Source organism: Alosa sapidissima, chromosome 8 (genome assembly GCF_018492685.1).
Source record: "Alosa sapidissima isolate fAloSap1 chromosome 8, fAloSap1.pri, whole genome shotgun sequence".
Taxonomy (NCBI): domain Eukaryota; kingdom Metazoa; phylum Chordata; class Actinopteri; order Clupeiformes; family Clupeidae; genus Alosa; species Alosa sapidissima.
Window position 1 is genome coordinate 19,418,452 of NC_055964.1, and position 20,278 is coordinate 19,438,729.

At 41.1% G+C, this 20,278-nt stretch overlaps 2 protein-coding genes across 5 annotated transcripts; one reads left to right on the forward strand and one right to left on the reverse strand.

The window, feature by feature from the left end:
- Nucleotides 1-545: 545 nt before the first annotated feature.
- Nucleotides 546-7,126, reverse strand: mtx3 (metaxin 3). 4 transcript variants are annotated; one of them, XM_042100415.1, is made up of 9 exons: nucleotides 7,049-7,126; nucleotides 5,697-5,766; nucleotides 5,471-5,547; nucleotides 5,184-5,276; nucleotides 4,910-5,092; nucleotides 4,085-4,161; nucleotides 3,610-3,767; nucleotides 3,194-3,282; nucleotides 546-3,015 (listed from the first exon to the last, which is right to left on the reverse strand). In XM_042100415.1, exons 1-9 carry the CDS (start codon nucleotides 7,109-7,111, stop codon nucleotides 2,923-2,925), a joined length of 903 nt encoding a protein of 300 aa, XP_041956349.1. In that variant the 5' UTR covers nucleotides 7,112-7,126; the 3' UTR covers nucleotides 546-2,922. The 4 variants fall into 4 exon arrangements, with proteins under 4 accessions (XP_041956349.1, XP_041956348.1, XP_041956350.1 ...); XM_042100414.1 differs by having other exon boundaries at nucleotides 6,784-7,106; XM_042100416.1 differs by lacking the exon at nucleotides 7,049-7,126 and adding an exon at nucleotides 6,625-6,748.
- A 2,514-nt stretch (nucleotides 7,127-9,640) lies between these two features.
- On the forward strand, nucleotides 9,641-20,192 carry thbs4a (thrombospondin 4a). The gene is made up of 22 exons (XM_042100373.1): nucleotides 9,641-9,887; nucleotides 10,491-10,688; nucleotides 10,801-11,051; nucleotides 11,198-11,300; nucleotides 11,564-11,649; nucleotides 11,841-11,892; nucleotides 12,052-12,218; nucleotides 13,046-13,183; nucleotides 13,462-13,539; nucleotides 13,899-14,090; nucleotides 15,048-15,152; nucleotides 15,254-15,361; nucleotides 15,469-15,628; nucleotides 16,648-16,766; nucleotides 16,897-16,949; nucleotides 17,058-17,239; nucleotides 17,333-17,511; nucleotides 17,617-17,665; nucleotides 17,884-18,080; nucleotides 18,875-19,047; nucleotides 19,277-19,416; nucleotides 19,687-20,192. The coding sequence occupies exons 1-22, from the start codon at nucleotides 9,812-9,814 to the stop codon at nucleotides 19,746-19,748; spliced, it is 2,868 nt and encodes a 955-aa protein (XP_041956307.1). The 5' UTR covers nucleotides 9,641-9,811; the 3' UTR covers nucleotides 19,749-20,192.
- Nucleotides 20,193-20,278: the final 86 nt, after the last annotated feature.

The window sequence follows — 20,278 nt, forward strand, 5'->3', positions numbered from 1 at the left end:
GTTGGACTTGTGTGTTCTCCTTTTAATATAATTTGTTTCTGGGATACATTGGTGTAAATAGCAGTGTTCATAGGGCTGGGGAACTGAGGCAAACAGAGAGAACCTGAGATGCGAAGAGTGAAAAAAGGTCTTTCTCTTGTCTGTTTTGTTTCCACCCTGACATGCACTTTTGAGCATGTGCGCACGCATTCTTGTGAGGGGTGTGGCGAGATGGTGACTGTCTAATGGGTTCCATGTGATGACCCTGCAAAGCAGACTTCTTGTGCAGGCCACATGCGGATGATTTCTGGGCGTTTGTCTGTGTCTGACGTGTTTGGGATGGAGAAATTCAACACAAACCAATCAAGCTCCAACCCAAATTTCCCTGGGTTGGAACACAGTGAACTGAGTGCAGACTTTGAAGATTGCAGCAAAAATGCGTCGGTCTCAGCGCACATTTCTGACCCTGCTGGAAAATCTGAGGTTCTAGTTAAACATGAAATTGAAGGCTCATGCTGCTTTTTCAGTATTATTCAGCAACACTCATGCAGCTACAACAACAGAGGAACAAATTACAGAATTTTATTGCATATATTCCTTTCTTTTATGAGTCCTGAAAATAGTGTAATAACATAATGAAACATTTAAAAGAAATAAAATGTGTTATACCCTGTGGCCTTTCATCATGCACTCGTTCAGCGACCAATGTAACAGGTTAACTCTTGATTAGGACATACTGCCACCTCTGAAAACCTGCTCCTGGTAGAATATATTTCTCCAACTCCACTGCTTCATATTGTGCACAATGAAAGGCCATTACATTACTTTACAAAAAACAACAACAAATACACAAACAAATTCAAGCAGTCTGTACATTCTTATTGTATGATATGTTAAGTGACAACATAAAATCAAAGTGAAAGTGCATTACTGACGCAGTACAATGATGAAAGTGGCTGAAGAACAAAATGGCATCGACTAGAACAATCAACCTCTGCCCAGAGCTTTGTTTTGGTATTGGACCGCTCAAAATATTGTATAGACTCAGCAGGGTAGGATTTTGGTTCAGACCATAATTTTAACTAAGCATATTCATAATATTTGTGTGTGTGTTCAAATCACAAAGTTGGCTAAATCAAAAGCAGAAAATATACATGTCCTATTCTGAACAGTAACTGAGACTATGGTAGTTAAGCTTTTCTTGTAAGGCATACCATAGATATTCCATTTCCAAATCTGATCTATTGGTGCCTTTGATTGAGTATAGACAAGGTCAAGAGGATATCCCTTTTGATAAAAGCAAAGCAAAACAAATCACAAAAGGCACACCATGCTCACCACAGGACACACAACATTCAGCCTGTTAAGATAGCAGCTGCCTCTTACACCACTGAGTCCATAACGACACACAAATAACGCAGTTCGGAGAATAACCAATGATACCAAAAGCCTACTGCGAAAGAAAAAATATTTTGTGTTCAGCTAAACTAATGATGAATGCAGACATACTGCATGGGACTCGCAATATTGTCGAAGGAGACTTTCTAAAGTACAATCAGATAAACATTAAAGGTTGATGATATAAAACAACACTGCTTTAACACGTTGGTTTTGTTTTCAAGATATGTTGCAACAAGAGGATCAAGCTTTTGTAGAATCCAACTAATTATGTAGCCTATAGCATGGCTAGTATTTACACTTGGGGGGCAGCCGTGGCCTACTGGTTAGCACTTCGGACATGTAACCGGAGTGTGTTTCACTAATTCACGGATTGGGATAAATGCAGAGACCAAATTTCCCTCACGGGATCAAAAGAGTATATATACTTATATACTTATACTTGGCTTTACTGCCATGCAGAAACTATGGCCACATAACTGTGGAAACAAACTGCATGGTATTTTAGCAAAAGCCCTTTTTTTCCAATTGCCCAATAAATACACTGAATTGCAAGCTGTACACCCCATACACTGCATGATTTTCATTCATTTGTGCGATTGTTGCTATTGAAATGCCCCGTCATCTTCAACATTTTATTTATATATATATATATATATTTTTTTTTTTTTCTAAAAATACAGCACACAATTACACCCTATATTGGGTCAAGGATTATCTTTTTCACAAGGCTTAAAAGGTGTTGATGCCTTGTCAACATTTGTCTGGTCCACTTTTGAATTTTGAAAACTGGTTTCGTTTTGTTAACCCATGTTTAATGTCCTTAACAGTGCTTGTAGATAAAAACCTGATGCAGACAATGTTGTAGTAAATGTACAGTATATCAGAGCATTGTTTAAATGTTGCCTTACCTCTAAATCTCAATATAAAGGTCTCATGCATAAGTATGGAGCAGCACACATGGTATAAAAACAATTCAGTAGGCAGCCAACACAGTCCTCCCCTGCATCAGACAGAACTTCAGAATGGAGAGATTACATGAAGCTGAACATGCCAATTATTATGATCAAATTCATATAGTTTTTCACTTGTCTTTCATGTTTCATACATCAAAAGGCTGTACCTCATAAGTATCATCCCTTTTATACAGTATTTGCTAATTAGATATTACACATGTAATCTAGATACCTTTCCCTAAAACTAATGGGATTCCATTCTAAACTTACCAGCTATGGGAATTGCAGTAAGAATACTAGGAATATAGCCAAATAAGCTATGCTATGTGCTTTGGACAGAATGTTTAGGTTCCTTGTTCAAACACACTGGCAACAGATCTGCACTACCCTCACAAGTGGTCAAAAGAGAGTCCACAGCATGGACAGGCAGCAGCAAGAAGACAGTTTGTCTGCACACCACACAGCAAGTTTGTGGGAGTAATTGCAGAAGCTCAGTGAATCTGTTGCGGAATGCCACTGTGATGAGGAGGGTGGGGTGAAGTGGGGGACAGGGACGGTTTTTTGGAAGGTTCTCCAGCCACAGAGGGCGTTAGGCTGGTGTGGAGTTTTTGGACCTGGCTGCCGGCCTGTGGTCGGACCTGTGGGGACGGTGCTGAGGACTGCTCCGCAGGTTGTCATCCATCTGTCCGGAATGAGAAACATGAGGTCAACACAAGACAACTTAATCTTTTTTACAGGCACAGCCATCTTCTTGACTCGAATTAGCATGCATTAAAGCATATTTACAGCACAAGGAAAAAGAATAATGATAATAATAATAATAATAATAATAATGTTATAAGAAGAAGAATAAAAACAACCTTCTCAATAAGGTTAGACTCCTTGTTGACCAGCTGTGTTAGTTTCTGAAGGTTTGCATCTACTGGCTCCTGAATAGCAGGAGGAGGCTCTAATGAAGCGCAAAAGAAAGAAGGAAAGGGAATAGCAACAAGAGGAGAATCAGACAGAGTGAAACAACATTGACAGTGTTATGGAATGTGTTCCAAAACGGAAATAGAGATTTACATGATTTGACAAATGATGGAGCACTTAGAGTAAAGCCCTCTAGACATAACAGAAATCCAGCTTCTGTTTACTGCCCCACACATACAGTACACACACACACACACACACACCTTCCAGCTTCTATGAAAAAATTCCCAGCTTAAATGCAAAATACGATTTCTCTGCTGCTGGCACATTATTCTAAGAGACTGAGGTGCCCACGGGAGCTCACCGGGCGGATTCTCTGTGAAGAAGTTCTTGAGGACGACATTGCAGAATTGGCAGAGGTTGCTCAGCTGTTTGAGGTGCTGTTGAAGCTGCCCGCTGGAGAGAGGGGCTTTATGAAGGGGGGCGATGTACCCAAACACAAAGGCATCAAGGCTTGTAGGCCTGCAGGGAGAAGATATGATAAAGTATGTAGTTACTCTATCAGAAGAAGTGGTTCTTCTCAAATAAATTGAACTGAAGAATCCTGCTACATTGATCATCAGTGTATCAGTGAATCAATGTTTTTTTTACATTACAGTATTTACAAAGGATAAGCATGACTTGATCATGTCAGAATAACTTTCTTCTCTTAAAGTTAGATTTCACCAAGACACATGGTTTCCTAATAAAAAAAAAACCTAATGCAGTTTGGGAAATGTAACATGTGATACTATTACTTTGGATTGCTGAAATGACCACTACACAATGGTATGACTTACGTGTTTCCAAAGAAATACTGTGAGGTACCCAATCGATGTGACAGCAAGTTCAGGCACTCCTTGGCGTCGCTGTAAATCTGAAAACACAGCCAATTCATAATTTCGGCTTGTAGGATTCTCGGAATCAGACAATGCAACCACCCACAAATCATTTCCAATAATATGACATGGCCTGCAGCTGTTCCAAGCTACTGGCAGTAAGTGGCATGTTCTCATAGTGCAGATATTTGGCATTAGTCACTTCATTATTGGCACTAATCAATACAGGCACTCAGAGGATGTCTGCTCTCTTTTCTGCCCTTTCATTAAAACCAGGAGTCCAGGGCAGTGAGCTCATGACTTTTTCTCTGGGCACGGCTCTACGCGCTCGCTCTGGCCTTCGTCGAAGAGATCCTCTCCCCTCTCGTCTCCTACGGGAGATAAACACTTTTCCATCTGCTCAAAAAAAAAAAAAAAAAAAAAACAATCCCAGAGAGACCCAAAACCACAGCCGCCGGTCAGACAGGCCTGGAAACTTTGAAAGGGCCAAAACCAGTGGCTTGATATCCCCTGCAGGTTTCGACGCTGAGTAACTTTTTTTTTATTAGAGCAAGACTGTCACGGCTCGTGACCTGTGTGTAGACGCATATTGTAGTAGTCTCCGGAACATGCTGAATTACTGAGTGACTTCAACTCACATCCATAAAACAGCTAGAGATTTGGCCAGTCCTCTAACAATGACACACATCAGTTTGAAATAGCGAAACCAAACAGGCGCAGTTTATTTTCACACCTAATGTGTTTACAGTGATCGACCTAATGTGTTTATACAGTGATCTACTACACCTTTCCCTCCACCTCTGTCAAGGTGCAGTAAGGAGACTCTCCTTTGGTGAGCATGATGCGGGAAAGCGCCAGACTGGCCTGTCGTCCCGGGACGAAGAAGTTGAGAGGGAAGGGAGAGTGTGATGCGAACCACGGCCTCGTCAGGTTGATGTAGTTTTCCGCATCCACCCAGAATGTGTGCAGCTAGGAAACGACATCACATAGTACTTTTTTAACAAACAAGCTTATAGTGTATAAAGAGTACTTGCAGAAGGTGTGGTTTGTTGGTACCTACCAGTGCTGGTCTTAACTTCTCTTCCAGCAGTGCAATGTAGGCCATGGTATCAGCACCCTGTTTGGCTGTCAGTTCATAGTCAGCATTCAACCTCTGTTTAAGACATGGAATATATACAGTGTGAAATAAACAGGCCTACCCTTGGAAAGTTTCATGTAAATATATTTTATCTAAACCAGCCAATTTAGAGCAACACCCCACTTTCATGTGAATTTCTATTTCACTACCAACTCAAGCATATTAAGAAAAGGTCAAGCAAATAGGTACGTGAGTGAATTCTGTAGGACCTGTTTTCTGAGGAAGTTGAGTATTTTCGTGGGCTCTATTACAGTGCATCCATCGAAGTGGAGTTCTGGAACAGTGGCTGCATGAAACAGCAACACACATCTCGTTAGATAAGTTATCCATCACCTGTATATAACAACACATGCTAAATCACCAAAATCAACCAGAAAGTAATGCTATAGCAAGCAATAATTATATGCCAGACATGTATGCAGTAATTAGGGCTACCTGTAATTGTCCTCCATGTCCAGTCAATGGGCTTAACAGAGATCTTTGCACCTGCAAATTTCCCATAGGCCTAAGAAAACATACATCAGTTACGGAACAAATTAAGACAACATCATGTTAAAGTTCAAACTGTGAATGTTCAAACAAACAACTTGTAACACACATCAAACAGTTTCAAGTCAAGAGACCTGATAGAAGAATGGATGCTTAAAAGATGCAGAGGGCCAGGATAACTGAGCTGGGATGGACGGATTTCTACTCTACATTCTACAAAGCCAGGGTAAAGAGCTAGAAGTCCCACAACAACACAAGGGAGGACACAGGACAGCCAAAGTCTGTTTTGCTTCTGCTGATCTCAAGCACTGAACTACTTAACAATGAAGTCATTACGAACAAAGAGGATATTTTACAAAGTTGGAATAAAAGGTAAAGGGATACAAATGGTATTGGACACTTTTTTTTACATAAGCAGCGGCAAAGTTTAGCTGGAAAAGCTTTGCCCAACCCAAGTTGTCCCTGAAAAAAAGCACCTAGAGTATAGACCACTAAATCTAAAAGCTACAACACCTTCCGACTACTATCAGGGGAACACAGCTCTACCACGGCTACTTAATTAGTAGAAGCCTCCAGTAATGTCCTACCTACTCAGTCGTGAAGATAGCCACAATGAAGCTGACCTTGGGAAATAAAGATCAGTCAGCCCTAGAAGGTGAACTGCAGATGCTAGCTAGCTCACTTATTGTTTCTCTAAAGACTAGCATTGTTTGCATTTAGCTATTTAGCACCTAGCCATATCAAGACCTTGCTGGCTTAAAACAACTTTGACGTCGCTTTCGAAGGGTTGCCCTCTCCTGTTAAAACATAACGAGGAACCGACATTCACGACAGAACAATAATGTTAGTTCGCGTGCGCTTGCAACCAAAATACCTTAAGTTGAGTTGTCATATACTGCAAGTTAGCCTACAAATGTTAGCTTGCTTTGGTAGCCCATAGTCTTCTTGTCGATCTTCAAATACAGCTCAATAAAGTGACAAATAGAAAGGGCTGTGACTTAGACTGATAGCATGCAAAGATAACCACATTTACCAGAACAATTAGTGATTCAAAATGCACAGAGGGCAGGTCCCAATCGCCTCCCCAGCATCTCAGTTCCATGGGAGTCGCCATGTTTGATTCTTGGATCTACCGTGACCTGCATTTATATGACTCTTGTGCGTTTATTAATATATCTGCGCGTTGTATGTTAAACCTTACATATTAAATTCCGTTGTTGCCAGTTCAATCTCATTAAAGCTAAAACAAGTGGTGCTGACAGACGTTTGGTTCGCTAATTAACCCTTGGTTTATCCACCTGCTGAATGTCAACATTGAAGTCAGAGAAATCCTGAAGAGGGTCCAGGCATACCCCGCCCATAGAGGCTGTCCCACTCTGGACCCACTTCCCGAAAGTGTGATTTGTTGAGCATCTGGATGTTTAACATAATTTTACTGTTGAAGCGTTTTGTTTAACGGCACTTTCGGGAAATTGCACGTAAAACAGCACTGACAAGTAAGCATACTACACAAGCCTATAACTACAATAATGCACAGCATTATCAAAAGTTGAATTTCTGTTTGATAGGAAATGGGAAATATTTGGGACATTCTAGTAGGCCTATTGTTTCAATGAATGATAGGGTATTTATTAATCAAAACAAAAACTGACGAGTTTCTAATAGTGCACACTAGACGAGTTCTAGGTGTTGTTCTGTAAAAGGATTTAACTCTCTTTTCTTAAGCCACTACTCTTTTGGAAATTAGGCTACAAATTCTAGCTGTCCCCAGCCAAATGTGAATTAGGCTACGAATGGGAAATATTTGGGACTAGGCCTACCAGAAATAGGCTATTCCTGGGGTTTAAATGAATGAAACTTGTACAATCCAAAAACTGACTGGATCATTGATTTCTAGGAGTTGTTCTGTAAAAGGATGTAGCCTAGGCTAATTCATTAGTTTTTTTTTTCTTCATTAAAAATGACAAATCCTGAAAAAAATAGCCTAGCCTATAGCCTAGGCCTACTCTACAATCTCAAGTCTCACAGTCTCAATTTTGTGATAGGTCTACTGATAAAAAAAATAAGAAAAACCTTTAAATGCAAATTTAAGTTATTGTCGTTCACATGCCTATATTAAAAACATGAAATGAAACATAAATTATAGAAATCTTTATTTATGTATTTGGACAGTGCTCAACAAACAAGCCAGAGTGGCCATATGGGCTAATTTGCATCTGTTGTCTGTCCTAACCAGTAAGGCAACCTAGAATAACATACAGTAAAAATAAATGAGAATTTACAACTGTCCCATCATGCCCTGTCACATTTAGGCTACATAAAACACTAGCCCTATAAAAATGTGCAGTAAGCTTTTAGAGTTACAACTCCGAGGCTATAACATAATTTGACCATGGTGATGCTGAAATTGATCAAGGATAAGTCCTCTCATTAAATTATTTGATTTTAAACGGTTTTTTGCATGCTTTATTTCAGGGGGATGAGTTAAAGGGTCAGGCCCCGTTACACTAAAATATCCTAGAAAAGAATGGAATTGTTGTATATCTAAAATATGTCTGAAAAGGACACTAAAATCCCTGCTTAGCCTACAGCAGGCAGACAGTTTTGATTCTATCATGTTCATAGGTCAGGCTCTGTCACGTCAGGCCCCGTCACAGCCCTATGTTACTGTTCTATGTGACAGAGACAACCCTGTGATAGGGCCTGGCAAATAGCCTATTAGTTCTTACTTTCAAAAATGCATCTAAAAATGTATTTTATTCAAAAATTAAAACATCCTCTGATGGCACGACAGGTGTTCCTCATAGTTTAAGATTGCCTCCATATAACTCAGTTCAGATTCAAGAATAAGAAAATATTTTTATGTGAAAATGTACGTTTCTGGTACAATGTCCCATTTAATGATCTATTTTCCATGAACAACTCAGACTCAGGAGTTTGGTGGTTCAGTCATTTCTGCTTGGTTATCATAGTGGGCTAGCCTGAATATTGTTAATTAGTTTGGGATCACCTATGGTTTTTCTATGACCAATTTTAGAAGGGGGAAAACAGTTTTTTTTTATATTTCATGGTTAAACCCTTATTATTGGCTGGATACAGCTTATTTAATTGAAAAGCACATATTGAGTTTTTGAGCCTACCAAAGTTGGTGCAAGAGAGGTTTTAAATAGCCTATTTCTGTGTATTGAATCAGTAAAGGCATGTGCATGAGAACATTTTTGACCATCTGCATAACAGCACTGTCTATTATTTATGATCTAAAAACATATTGAGTTTTTTTAGAGGTTGTGTAAACGTGGCTCAACATGTCTGAACTTATGACTCATAAAGTCTAGCTTTTGGCAAGTTAAAGTCCAGCAGGACACGGTCAGTGATGGCCAGCCCAACACCTGCTACCCAGTCGGTTCCTGTTAGTTATCTGCCTTCTCTGAAGTCTCACTCAATCCAGAATTTATAGAGAAGAGTTCTAAACTTAAAAGGGTTGAATATGTTAATAATAATAATAAAGTGCTACAGAGCAACAGTTTAAAAAAAAGTAATTTAAAACAACCAGGGTCAAGAATTAAAGTTGTGTTTTCCCTTTCTGCCTTTCTTGATCCTTTCCATGCTTTCTGTTTCATGTTGAATACTTGAAACTGACTTTTTTCATTGTAACATGATGCTGTATTGATGAGAATGCTGATGGTCAGTAATAATTATCATGAAGGACAAGAAAAAATGTTAATTCTATTTTTAAATTATTTAAAAAACTAGAGAGACTTCAGTGTGTTGACGTGAAGGAGACAGTTTATAGGGGGAGGTCTTTGGTCTCACCTTCCCTCCATGAATCCATGTGAGAAGAAGTATAAACCCTCTGAGCACAACTCAGATTCTCAGTCTCCACACTGCAGTGCAGAGGTCTGCAGTGAGTCAGAGAGAAACACCTCTTCAGAGCGCTCTCTGCTTTTGCAATTGGGCTAACTTACACATTACTCACGCTGTGTAATTCACGTGTGCACTATTATCCTGCTGCCGTTGTCAGACTGGATTAATAGTCTTGGATCTTCAGGGACAGAGAAAAAATGAGTTGGAAATGGACTTTGTTCTCCTCAGTGATTATGCAGCTTTATTTCTCATGTGTGAGATCCCAGGGAACTGGTAAGTAGCTGAATCACTGCTACTGTCAAAAGTGCTTTATCAGACTATTGTCTGCTATTCCAATTAAACGATGTGAGGTGTTTATAGTGATACAGATAAACTGTGTTTATTAATCAGTGTTCAGGACAGGACAGAAATCCAGGCATTTAGGCTATGCATGCTATAATGTGCCTCTGATTACTTTGTCCTGCTGCATACTTGTATATGACTTTAAAAACCGAGTCATAGTTAGAGCAAGTTCATTCAAGTGGACAGAATTTACTTCAGGCATTCTGGTTAAGTGGCACTCCATAAATTTCAGAAGGTTGCAAAATGCTCAGCGTGATTGCCTTGATGTATGGCAGTCACAACAGGTGTGAATTCAGACACTTTATTAAACTGCCCTCAAACATGTCATAGCGGCTACCAGCCATATAGTAAAACAATTTTTATGAGAACCCTGTTTTAGCCAAATTAAGTGCTTTGATATGTAGGATATTAAAATGCTTCACTGGGCTAGTGTTTTTGTATTTTTCCAGGTGAACTCTTTAGACGTGTAATCACTGATTATTCATTCAAAGTGTTATTACTACTTTTAAAGAATTACTACTTTTATGTTCACAGTGTATGACCTCATGGGATCATCAGAATGTTTAGCAGACCTGTTACAAGGTGGACTCAGAGGTCGAGCGCTGAATGAAGCGTTCGTTCTAGCCACCTTCCAGATGAAGAGCAAAGCTCCCACACACGTTTTTAAGATTTACAACCCCCAGGACAACAGTGAACACTTGGATTTTGTGGTGCAGGGGAAGCTCAATAAAGGTGAGGTCTTTTAACTTAATGACACTAACTGCCTGGAATGAGAGCTTGACAAGTGTTTCACATCCACTTTCTTCCCCTGAAAATTCACACATGGTCTCTGCCTGTGCTGTAGCTACACTTCGATACCAGAAGAGCAATGGGAAGTTAGGCCAAGTAGTCCTGGGTGACACATCACTGGCAGATGGGCGCATACACAACCTTATGGTGCAGATGACAGGCCTGCAGTCAGGCTCACCCAGGATGGCTGTCTATGTGGACTGCAATTTGGTGCAGACAGTTGATGATCTGCCGGCAGCCTTCAAGCCGGGAGTGCCTCCTGGACATAACAAGGTGGCAATAAAGAAAATGCCATCTACCTCACAGGTGAGTAGGTCCTGATTTTCAGTTTGGTTTTGTAATTTCTGCAGCATACTACTATTGTCGTTTTCAAACATTGGCATCTCTAAAATTGTCAAATTTGAAATAGTATGACATTCTAAAGGGTGTTTTTTTTGTGTCATCATTTTTAGGATCAACTAAGGGAGCTGCAGCTGGTGATTGAGGACACAGTTGAGAATGTGGCCACTCTGCAAGACTGCCACTTTCCGCAGACCGAATCTCTGCAGCTCTTGGGTGAAGTTTGGAACAGTTTAAAAAGACTGTCTAGGCAGGAACAAGTATTAGACTCTTGAGGCCAGCTGTGACTTAGCACTGAGTTATGTCTCTGAGTCAGAAAAGTATGCATTATGATATACTGGACATTTGCCTTTTAGATCATAATATTGTGCGCTGCCGTTTAATTGGGGTGATATCTTATAATGTTTTATATCAACAAGAGGCATACAACTTCAATCATAAATCATTTTGTGTCAGGATGATAATGTAAGTTCTTACAGGAATCACCACAACGAAGATGGAGTCTCCTGAAATGTTAGTCCTTACTAAGATGATCTCAGACCTCAAAGACCTGCTCCTTCAGCAGGTACTGTACAACACCCTTGTGATTCACAACTAAAAGCCATGTTACTGAAAAAAGATTTCCATTATATCGCTAGTTTAATTGAAAAAAAAGAAAAACGAATTGCATTATATCACTAGTTTAATTGAAAAAAGAAAAGAAAAGAAAAAAAGATTTCCATTATATTGCTTGTTTAATTGTACGTGTTCCAACAGATGAAAGAGACGGAGTATCTGAAAGACAGGATCACTCAGTGCTTGCCATGTGGTAAGATTCATAGCTTGCTTATTGTTTCACCAGCAGTAGCCTTGAGCATATGACTGAGCATTTGTTTGATTGCTTTGAGGAGTAGCCTAATCCCCATGTAATGAAGATGGTGACTTTGGGCGACGCGTTAACTGAGGCGTTTGATTGGTTGAACTTCAGACGGGACTGGCCCGACACCATCTGGCATACAGAACCCAGACAGCGCTTGTGGCTCGCTGAGGTGCTTCGGAGGGGCCCAATGCGTCAAGACTGCGCAAGGGGTGGAGTGCCCACCCTGTCCCGAGGGATACACTGGGGATGGCGTGAACTGTGATGATGTGGACGAGGTATTGCTGATTTCTCAGTTTTTCCCAAAAGCAGAATTGCCATGTGTTTGGCTTGATTTCTTGATTGGACCTGAGAGTAAAGTATGGCTGGTTAAAATTGGAAAATCACATGTGGCTGTTTCATAGGGCTATTTTGAGAGCATTTGGTCAGTGTGGGAGTTTGAGTTATTCGTTACCTCACTGGTGTTTTTAGCAGGGTCTGCAAAAGCAACAAAGTCAGCATCAACACTCAGCAACAAACTGTTGTATCTGACAATGAAAATAAAGAGGCATTAATAAACAATCAGTAAAGTTGGAATTGCTCAACCAGTAAAACCACTTTCTTTTCTCTGTACGATGCAAACAAAGAAACTTTGCTCAAGAGTCCAATCTTGATGGAGAAAATGGAAAACTAAATTGTTTACTGGGCACTACGTAATTTCCTCCAGTGAACACAAAGGAGGCGTTTAAAGGCTCCCTGGTCTGTTTTCCATGACTCACTTGTGTTATCTGTCTCAACTCGCGTGTCCAGGCAGAGGCTACGCTTTTAACAATCTGTGGCCAGACAACACATTACTGTTCTGTAGCAACTATGAAAAGTCGGTTCACCACTTTCCCTCACATCCTGTCTCCTATGTAAACTTCATTAGAAACCACTTACTGCAAGCATGTATTATATTGATAGTATATCAATCTGACCTATCCATCCATTGCAATGCTTTCTACCAATGTCCATTCCACATTAATGTACAAAGAGACTGTAAAGTTACACAGATTATTGACAGATGAATTTTTATGGAATGTAAAAGTTTTTGTGCTATGTGTATGTGTGCTTTGATGTGCCACAGTGTCAGTTCAACCCATGCTACCCCGGTGTGCGCTGCATCAACACGGCACCAGGTTTCCGCTGCGAGAGCTGCCCTCTGGGCTACACCGGTCCAGAGGTCCGCGGCGTGGGCATCGCGTACGCGCAGGCCAACAGACAGGTGAGTCATCGCAGTCCACACAAGTAACCACTTGTGTTTGAACAAGACCAGGTAAGGTCTAACCTTTCACGAGGAAAAGGGTTTTTTGCTCACATCTTCATCTTGAGAGTGCTTTTTGGCAAGGTTGATATTTTTGAATTCAGTGAGGGGAAAGACAAATGCTTTAAAATGACATGGTTAAGTGTTGTTTTAGAAGTAAATGCTTATGATTTCAGTCATTTGACTTCATTGCTGTTGAACAGAGATACATCATACACTGAACTGTTTGCATCCCTCAGGTGTGCAATGACATAGATGAATGCCAGACTGGCAAAAATGGAGGCTGCAAACCAAACTCTTACTGTCACAACACTATGGTAAGAAGTGATATTAAACATTTCCTGACATTCCTTTTTTACCACTATTTTGTTTCATAAAAATGTTTGGAATGGAAGGATTGGAAATGTAATTAAATGCAATGGAAAGTAATGGAGAAGTTTTGTATATTTCTGTACCGGTAGATAAAATGAAGTGCAGCATGAATGGATGGAACCAAAAAACTGAGATGGTGCATTATCTTTGAGAACATGACATGACAAGACAAGGTCCATGCTTTCATGTCACTCTTCTGTAATCTTTCTTTGTCTCTCACTCTTGCCACTTCTCTCTCTCTCCACCTGTCCCTGTCTCTCTTTCTCTGCCTCTCTCTCTCTCTTTCTCTCTCATTCTCTCTCAGGGCTCATTCCGCTGTGGGAACTGTAAGGCTGGGTACAACGGGGACCAGGTGAGGGGTTGCTCACCTGACACAGGTGGACAGCTGACCGGCCCTGGGACCACAGGGGACCGGCGGTGTGGTAACGGCCAGCCAAACCCCTGTGACGAGAATGCGGAATGCATTGTGGAGGTGGACGGAAGCATCACTTGCCAGGTGAGGTCACCAGTCTCAAGAACATCACAAAGCAAAGCACGCTGGGTAAACGTGTTCAGACTTCACCGTAGTTGTTGACACTGTTGTGTCCATTCATTTCAGTTCACGTTCACATGTGTGATGGCCAGTAGCCAAATGTTTTTGTTAGAATGCTGAAGACTAAATATCTAAAATGACTATGTGTTTATGGGAACTTGGTGTTTTCTATGAGTTCATGAGCACTGTGATGCACAGACCAATTGAAGATAATGTGTTTGTGGATATAACTGTGCACTAACATCAGCAAACCCTAATAACGGTAATAAAAATAGGGAAAGATAGAGGTCAGCGCATGGGACTCGTGAATTGTCAGCACTTCCTAGCTAGTCCCTCATGATAGGAACTGTCACATCAAGAGAAATTGACTTTTATTTACATAAGATCAACACTTTCAACATCAATTTCAAAGGTGTCTTGAGCAAGAAAAGATTTGAAGGATTCACTGGGAAAAAATCCAGTAAGGATAGGAATGGTAAAAATGTCCCTTGAACGCTCAACTGTCTCATAAAAATACTGCAGAAGACAGATGAGGATTTATTAGAACTGTAGTGGCCAATGGTTGGAGCACAGAATACAGACTAAAATAATATGTAAATCTGTGGTTGCTGAAATTGACAAGACATTGTTTTTTTTTGTTGAGAATTTTCTTGATGTGGTTGTAGCAGTACACTGGTTGTGTAGTGTTCTTTCAAAATGTTGTTTAGAGAGTTTTTAGTATGTCAACAAGAACAGCCATTTATACCCTAGAAAGAAGCTAACATCCATGTTCAGGCCTTATACAACGTTTCAGTCAAGCCAGTGTGTGGGCAGGTTCGATCAATACCTAAATACACCCATGTAGTTACCTTTAAATCAGTCCTTATTAATTGTCATTTATTGTGTCAAGTTGATAGTATAATCCTTCTCTTTTTCTGTTAGTGCAAAATTGGGTGGGCTGGCAATGGCTACTCTTGTGGCAAGGACACAGACATTGATGCCTACCCTGATAAGGTCCTTCCGTGTCAAGATGCTAACTGCAAGGAGGTGACAAACTCAACCATCTATAGTATATTATATTCCCATTGTCCTTTTCCCAACACTATATTTTATATTGCACGATGACCTAAAGTCTGCTCTGGTTTCAGGACAACTGTGTATTTGTCCCCAACTCTGGACAAGAGGACGCAGACCGAGACGGGATGGGAGATTCGTGTGATGATGATGCCGATGATGATGGAATTATTAATGTTGATGTAGGTCGAGCATGACGAAACCAAATATCACGTTGCGGTTAAGGTTTGAAGTTCAGGAAGAGAGCTTCATTATTACTCTCCTCTCTCCTCGTGGCAACTCACTATAGGATAATTGCTGGCTGAAACCAAACAAAGACCAGAGAAACAGTGACAAAGATCTTCACGGGGACGCGTGTGACAACTGCCGTCTGATCGACAATCCTGACCAGCGTGACACAGACAGTGACGGCCTTGGGGACTCATGTGACGATGACATGGATGGAGACGGTAAAAAAATCTGCATTGAGCTCACGGACATTATCCCACAGCATGCAGTCCTTTAGCTTTTATTTTCCATTCCTGCCAGAGCGTAGCTTGCACAGTAGCTCTGTTTTTCTAAGAACCAAACTGTGTGTTCAAAAGTTGTTGGCTCTCTCTCTCTTTCTCTCTGTGGCAGATTTTCCTGCACTTAGGTCATTTGATTATAGGGGAAAACAGAAGCCTAAGTCCTCCTCGCTGGCCCTGTCCAAATCACCAATTAAAATATGCAATTTGACATGAGCCCTTGCCCACTGCGTAATGAGCATCAACAAAACTTAATAGGGTGTTCAGCTCTCGAATAATCGCAAACACACCAGGTCCTGTCTGGTTATTTCTGCCTGTCTCGAGGCATGGCACAGGTAGTGCACTTTTAAACTCTTACGAGTGGTCGAGTCACATGTGGAGAAATGGGTGCTGGCAAGACATTGACATTAACAGTCTGTTCGCAAGTGGCAGCCCTCCAAACCTTTGACTAGATCTTTCAAGGGCTTGGTCATGTCTCCTCGCTCAAGAAACCACATTTCCACTGTGGACCCGGGGCCAAGAGCTGATGACCAGTGGAAACTACCCCCCCCCCCCCCCCCCCCCCCCCCCACACACACACACACACACACACACACACACACACTTCCCCCCAGCCCCTCGCAGTTTCGCAGAAGCAGTTGCAGTGCCACCTCGCATCTTCGGCACGTGTGTGCACCACACGCGGCTGTAGCACAAAGACTCATTGTGCTCCGCGAGCAGTCGGAAAAAGGAAAAAAAAAAGAAAACATGCATGTTTATTTCCACAACTTTGATTCCTTAAAAGTAGTGGAGCATTTAGGGAACACAAATCGCTGTCTGCTGTCTCTTCTACTAAATTCCCCCTAGTTTGTAACTGACCATAATAAGCTTGTTTAGTCTGTTATTCTTACCCTTTCATTTGCTTACGTTCACTAATGTATTTCGACACAGTGCTATTTCATGTGATCTGTTGCCTATCCCAGGGCTGAAAAACATTCTGGATAATTGCCCAAGGGTGCCTAATGTTGACCAGTTGGACCAGGACAATGACGGTGTCGGTGATGCTTGTGACAGCTGTCCAGATGTACCAAACCCTAACCAGGTACAGTGTACCGAGCAGGATAGCCGTTTACCATACACCTATGGTAGAGAGTACATGAGAACAATGAAATCATGCTTAAACAGGGCGGTGAGATCATGTTTACCTATGAGTTTTCTTTGTGAAATTGTAGTCCGACATTGATGACGATCTTGTTGGAGACTCGTGTGATACAAATATAGACAGGTATGGACTCCTGCACTCAACATATCACACAGTGTAACTGATCAACACACAGAAGTCATTGAATGTGTTTTTATTTGAACCAAATTTGATGTTTCTCCTCTGTTCCAGCGATGGAGATGGCCACCAGAACACCAAAGACAATTGCCCCGACGTCATAAACAGTTCTCAGCTGGACACGGACAAGGACGGCCTGGGAGACGAATGCGATGATGATGACGACAATGATGGCGTTCCTGATACCACAGACAACTGCAGACTTGTGCCAAACCCAGACCAGAAGAACACAAACGGTAGTTACAGTGTACATGTCTTACATCAAACAGAAAAGACACATCTATTATTTAATGAAGGTTTTTAGTAATTCCTCATGTCATGCTGGATAGGTGGCCAGTATGGCGATGCCTGTGATGGTGACCTTGACCACGACAAGGTGATCGACCGCATAGACAGCTGCCCCGAGAACGCCGAGATTACTATGACAGACTTCCGGGCGTACCAGACAGTGGTGCTAGACCCAGAGGGTGACGCTCAGATCGACCCCAACTGGGTCGTCCTCAACCAGGTCTGAGACACCTCATGAGGAACATATGACACACACCAACACTATGAGCAGTTCCAGCATTAACATTTTAGATCTTGACCTTGAATCCATATCAATTTATTGTAGGGAATGGAGATTGTTCAGACAATGAACAGTGATCCTGGGCTTGCTGTGGGTATGTTTGCTCTTACACATTCTTGCTAAAAACTTACTTTTTTCATTTACTGGTATTACAAAATAATTTTAGAAAGGTGACATAATGCATGTATTATGCATACTTCTTCATTATTTTTTTTATTTATGCATTAAAAGTACAGAAAAACATCAGAACTGATTTCCAGACTGAAATGTTTTTGAAAGTAGTTAGACTCACAGTGCTCTCTTTCATGCCAGGATACACTGCCTTTAACGGTGTTGACTTTGAGGGGACTTTCCATGTGAACACGGTGACTGATGATGACTATGCTGGCTTCATCTTCGGCTACCAGGACTCGTCCAGCTTTTACGTGGTGATGTGGAAGCAGACGGAGCAGACCTACTGGCAGGCAGTGCCCTTCAGAGCCGTGGCCGAGCCTGGCATCCAGCTCAAGGTCCGTTCATCATCCACTTCAGCCGTTAACTCTGCACAGGAAATCTATTTTTATACTGTATAACTACTGCTTGTTGATCATTTATTCATAAAGTCTTCATTTAAGAACATATACACATTTAAAAGCACCTATGAATTTGAGTGGATTATTAATTTAATTTTAAATGATGTCCACAACTTAAATCTGACAAAATGTTGTGCACTTTTGTGCAATGTTGTGCATACTGTATAGCTACAGTAGCGAATGTGGGTCACCCTCTAAAATTTAATTGGCCTGTAGCAGCCAACATGCTATTATTCAAAACTATCAAAATGACTATGGCTCACTCCACAAGGACTACATTCATAAATTGAATTAATAAGTATATACATATACATAGTTTTTTTTTGTCAGAAGTGTTATGCATCAACACCTTTCTTAATAATCACACATCTTAAGTCTACATAGACTTTGAAAACACATTCTAAAAAGTGTTTAGCAGCAATTTACTCATGGGTACTGAACGCATTTTACAATAAACATATCAGCTCATATTCTGAATGTATTTAGCTGATGCTATTATCCAAAGCGACTTACAGATACCAAATGCAGGGGCCAGTTTACTGGACCAACTCCGTGTTAAGTGCCTTGCTCAAGGGCACAACTACGACAGCCGGGAATAAACCCACAACCATTGTGGCTACTGTGTGCTAGCCAGGTTTCTTAGCCACTACACCACCACTGCCCCATCTAATATCTCATTCAGATGTAAACAGTTGGTTCCCTCACCTGTCCCTGCTGCGTTGTGTGCACAGGCGGTGAAATCAAAGTCGGGCCCTGGCGAGTACCTGAGGAACTCCCTGTGGCACACTGGCGACACCACGGACCAGGTGCGTCTGCTGTGGAAGGACCCGCGCAACGTGGGCTGGAAGGACAAGGTCTCCTACCGCTGGGTCCTGCAGCACCGACCTCAGGTCGGCTACATCAGGTGAGGCCGCTTGTTGACCCTATTGCGCAACGCACCCTGCTGGCCATAAGGGGATCTACAGCTGGATTTTTTCAAGATTGCTCCTTGGCACCCTGTGCTTTGTATGAAGTCTGCCTTTCCTCACTATTAAAGCTCCTAATATGGAGAATGCACCTGAGCTAGATAATTAATGATCAAATACAAAGCTCAGAATTCCTGATTGGAACAGAGATCCCATTTCTTTGCACAGGGTGCGTTTCTATGAGGGCCCGACGCTGGTGGCAGACTCTGGAGTGGTCATCGACACCAGCATGAGAGGTGGCCGACTCGGTGTGTTTTGCTTCTCCCAAGAAAACATCATCTGGTCCAATCTGATGTATCGTTGCAATGGTGAGTGAAAAAAAAAAAAGACTTCTGGTCTCAACCAGCAATTGTATCAACTGAAGGGATAATGACTCATAATGAACATTTGACTATTGAGTAATGGTAATAATGGCTATTATTATCCAGTTTCCAATGTGCATATTTTCATATGGAAATATCCATGAAGGATGATAGCCTGTTTACTCATCTGTCAGAATTAAATCAGGATTTGAAACTAAAGTGCTTTGACACCTTTAACTAATGAAGCCCCCCCCTCCCTGTTTGTTCCCTTTACAGACACCATTCCAGCTGATTTCCAAGAATACAACACGCAACTCTTGGGCAACACAAGCCAGTAATCAAAGAGGAGAATGTAATGACAGAATAACAAAATGGAAAGAATGTCAGAGATCATTAGTGTGGAAAGGAAAAACAGCATGAAAGCTCTATTCTGATCATTAGAACTCAGCTTCAGAATGTCTAGCAGAGAGAGAAAGAGAGAGTTAGTGAGTGAGTGAGTGAGTGTGAGAGAGAAAGAAACATACCGACAGCTAGAGAGAATTACATTACATTATTACTAAGCTTTGAATATTACTTGGACTGCGCCAAATTGGCACGTAAACTTGTACGGTTACATTTTTCCTCCATGTTTATGATAAATCTGAGCTCAGTTCTTTTGTCAGCATTGTTTACCAAGAGTTGAACAGTTCTTTTTTGACTTAACAGCACAATTCTTTAGGATCTTGCGGAATTGAATTTTCAACCATAACAGCTCATTTTCCAATAAATATATAAATAAATTATTTCAAAGAATGTTTTCCTACCATTTAAAAGTAATAGGAATCCTTACAGACATTACAGAGACTACATAAAAAAATACATTTAAAAG

Coding starts and splice junctions, on each gene's coding strand:
- mtx3 (XM_042100414.1), bottom strand. CDS start 6,864: ATGGCGACTCCCATGGAACTGAGATGCTGGGGAGGCGATTGGGACCTG. Junction 5,767..6,783: donor TTGAATCACTAATTGTTCTG/GTAAATGTGGTT, acceptor ATGTTTTCTTAG/GCCTATGGGAAATTTGCAGG. Junction 5,093..5,183: donor AGAAGTTAAGACCAGCACTG/GTAGGTACCAAC, acceptor GTCGTTTCCTAG/CTGCACACATTCTGGGTGGA.
- thbs4a (XM_042100373.1), top strand. CDS start 9,812: ATGAGTTGGAAATGGACTTTGTTCTCCTCAGTGATTATGCAGCTTTAT. Junction 13,184..13,461: donor ACGCGCAGGCCAACAGACAG/GTGAGTCATCGC, acceptor TGCATCCCTCAG/GTGTGCAATGACATAGATGA. Junction 15,629..16,647: donor CGATGACATGGATGGAGACG/GTAAAAAAATCT, acceptor TGCCTATCCCAG/GGCTGAAAAACATTCTGGAT.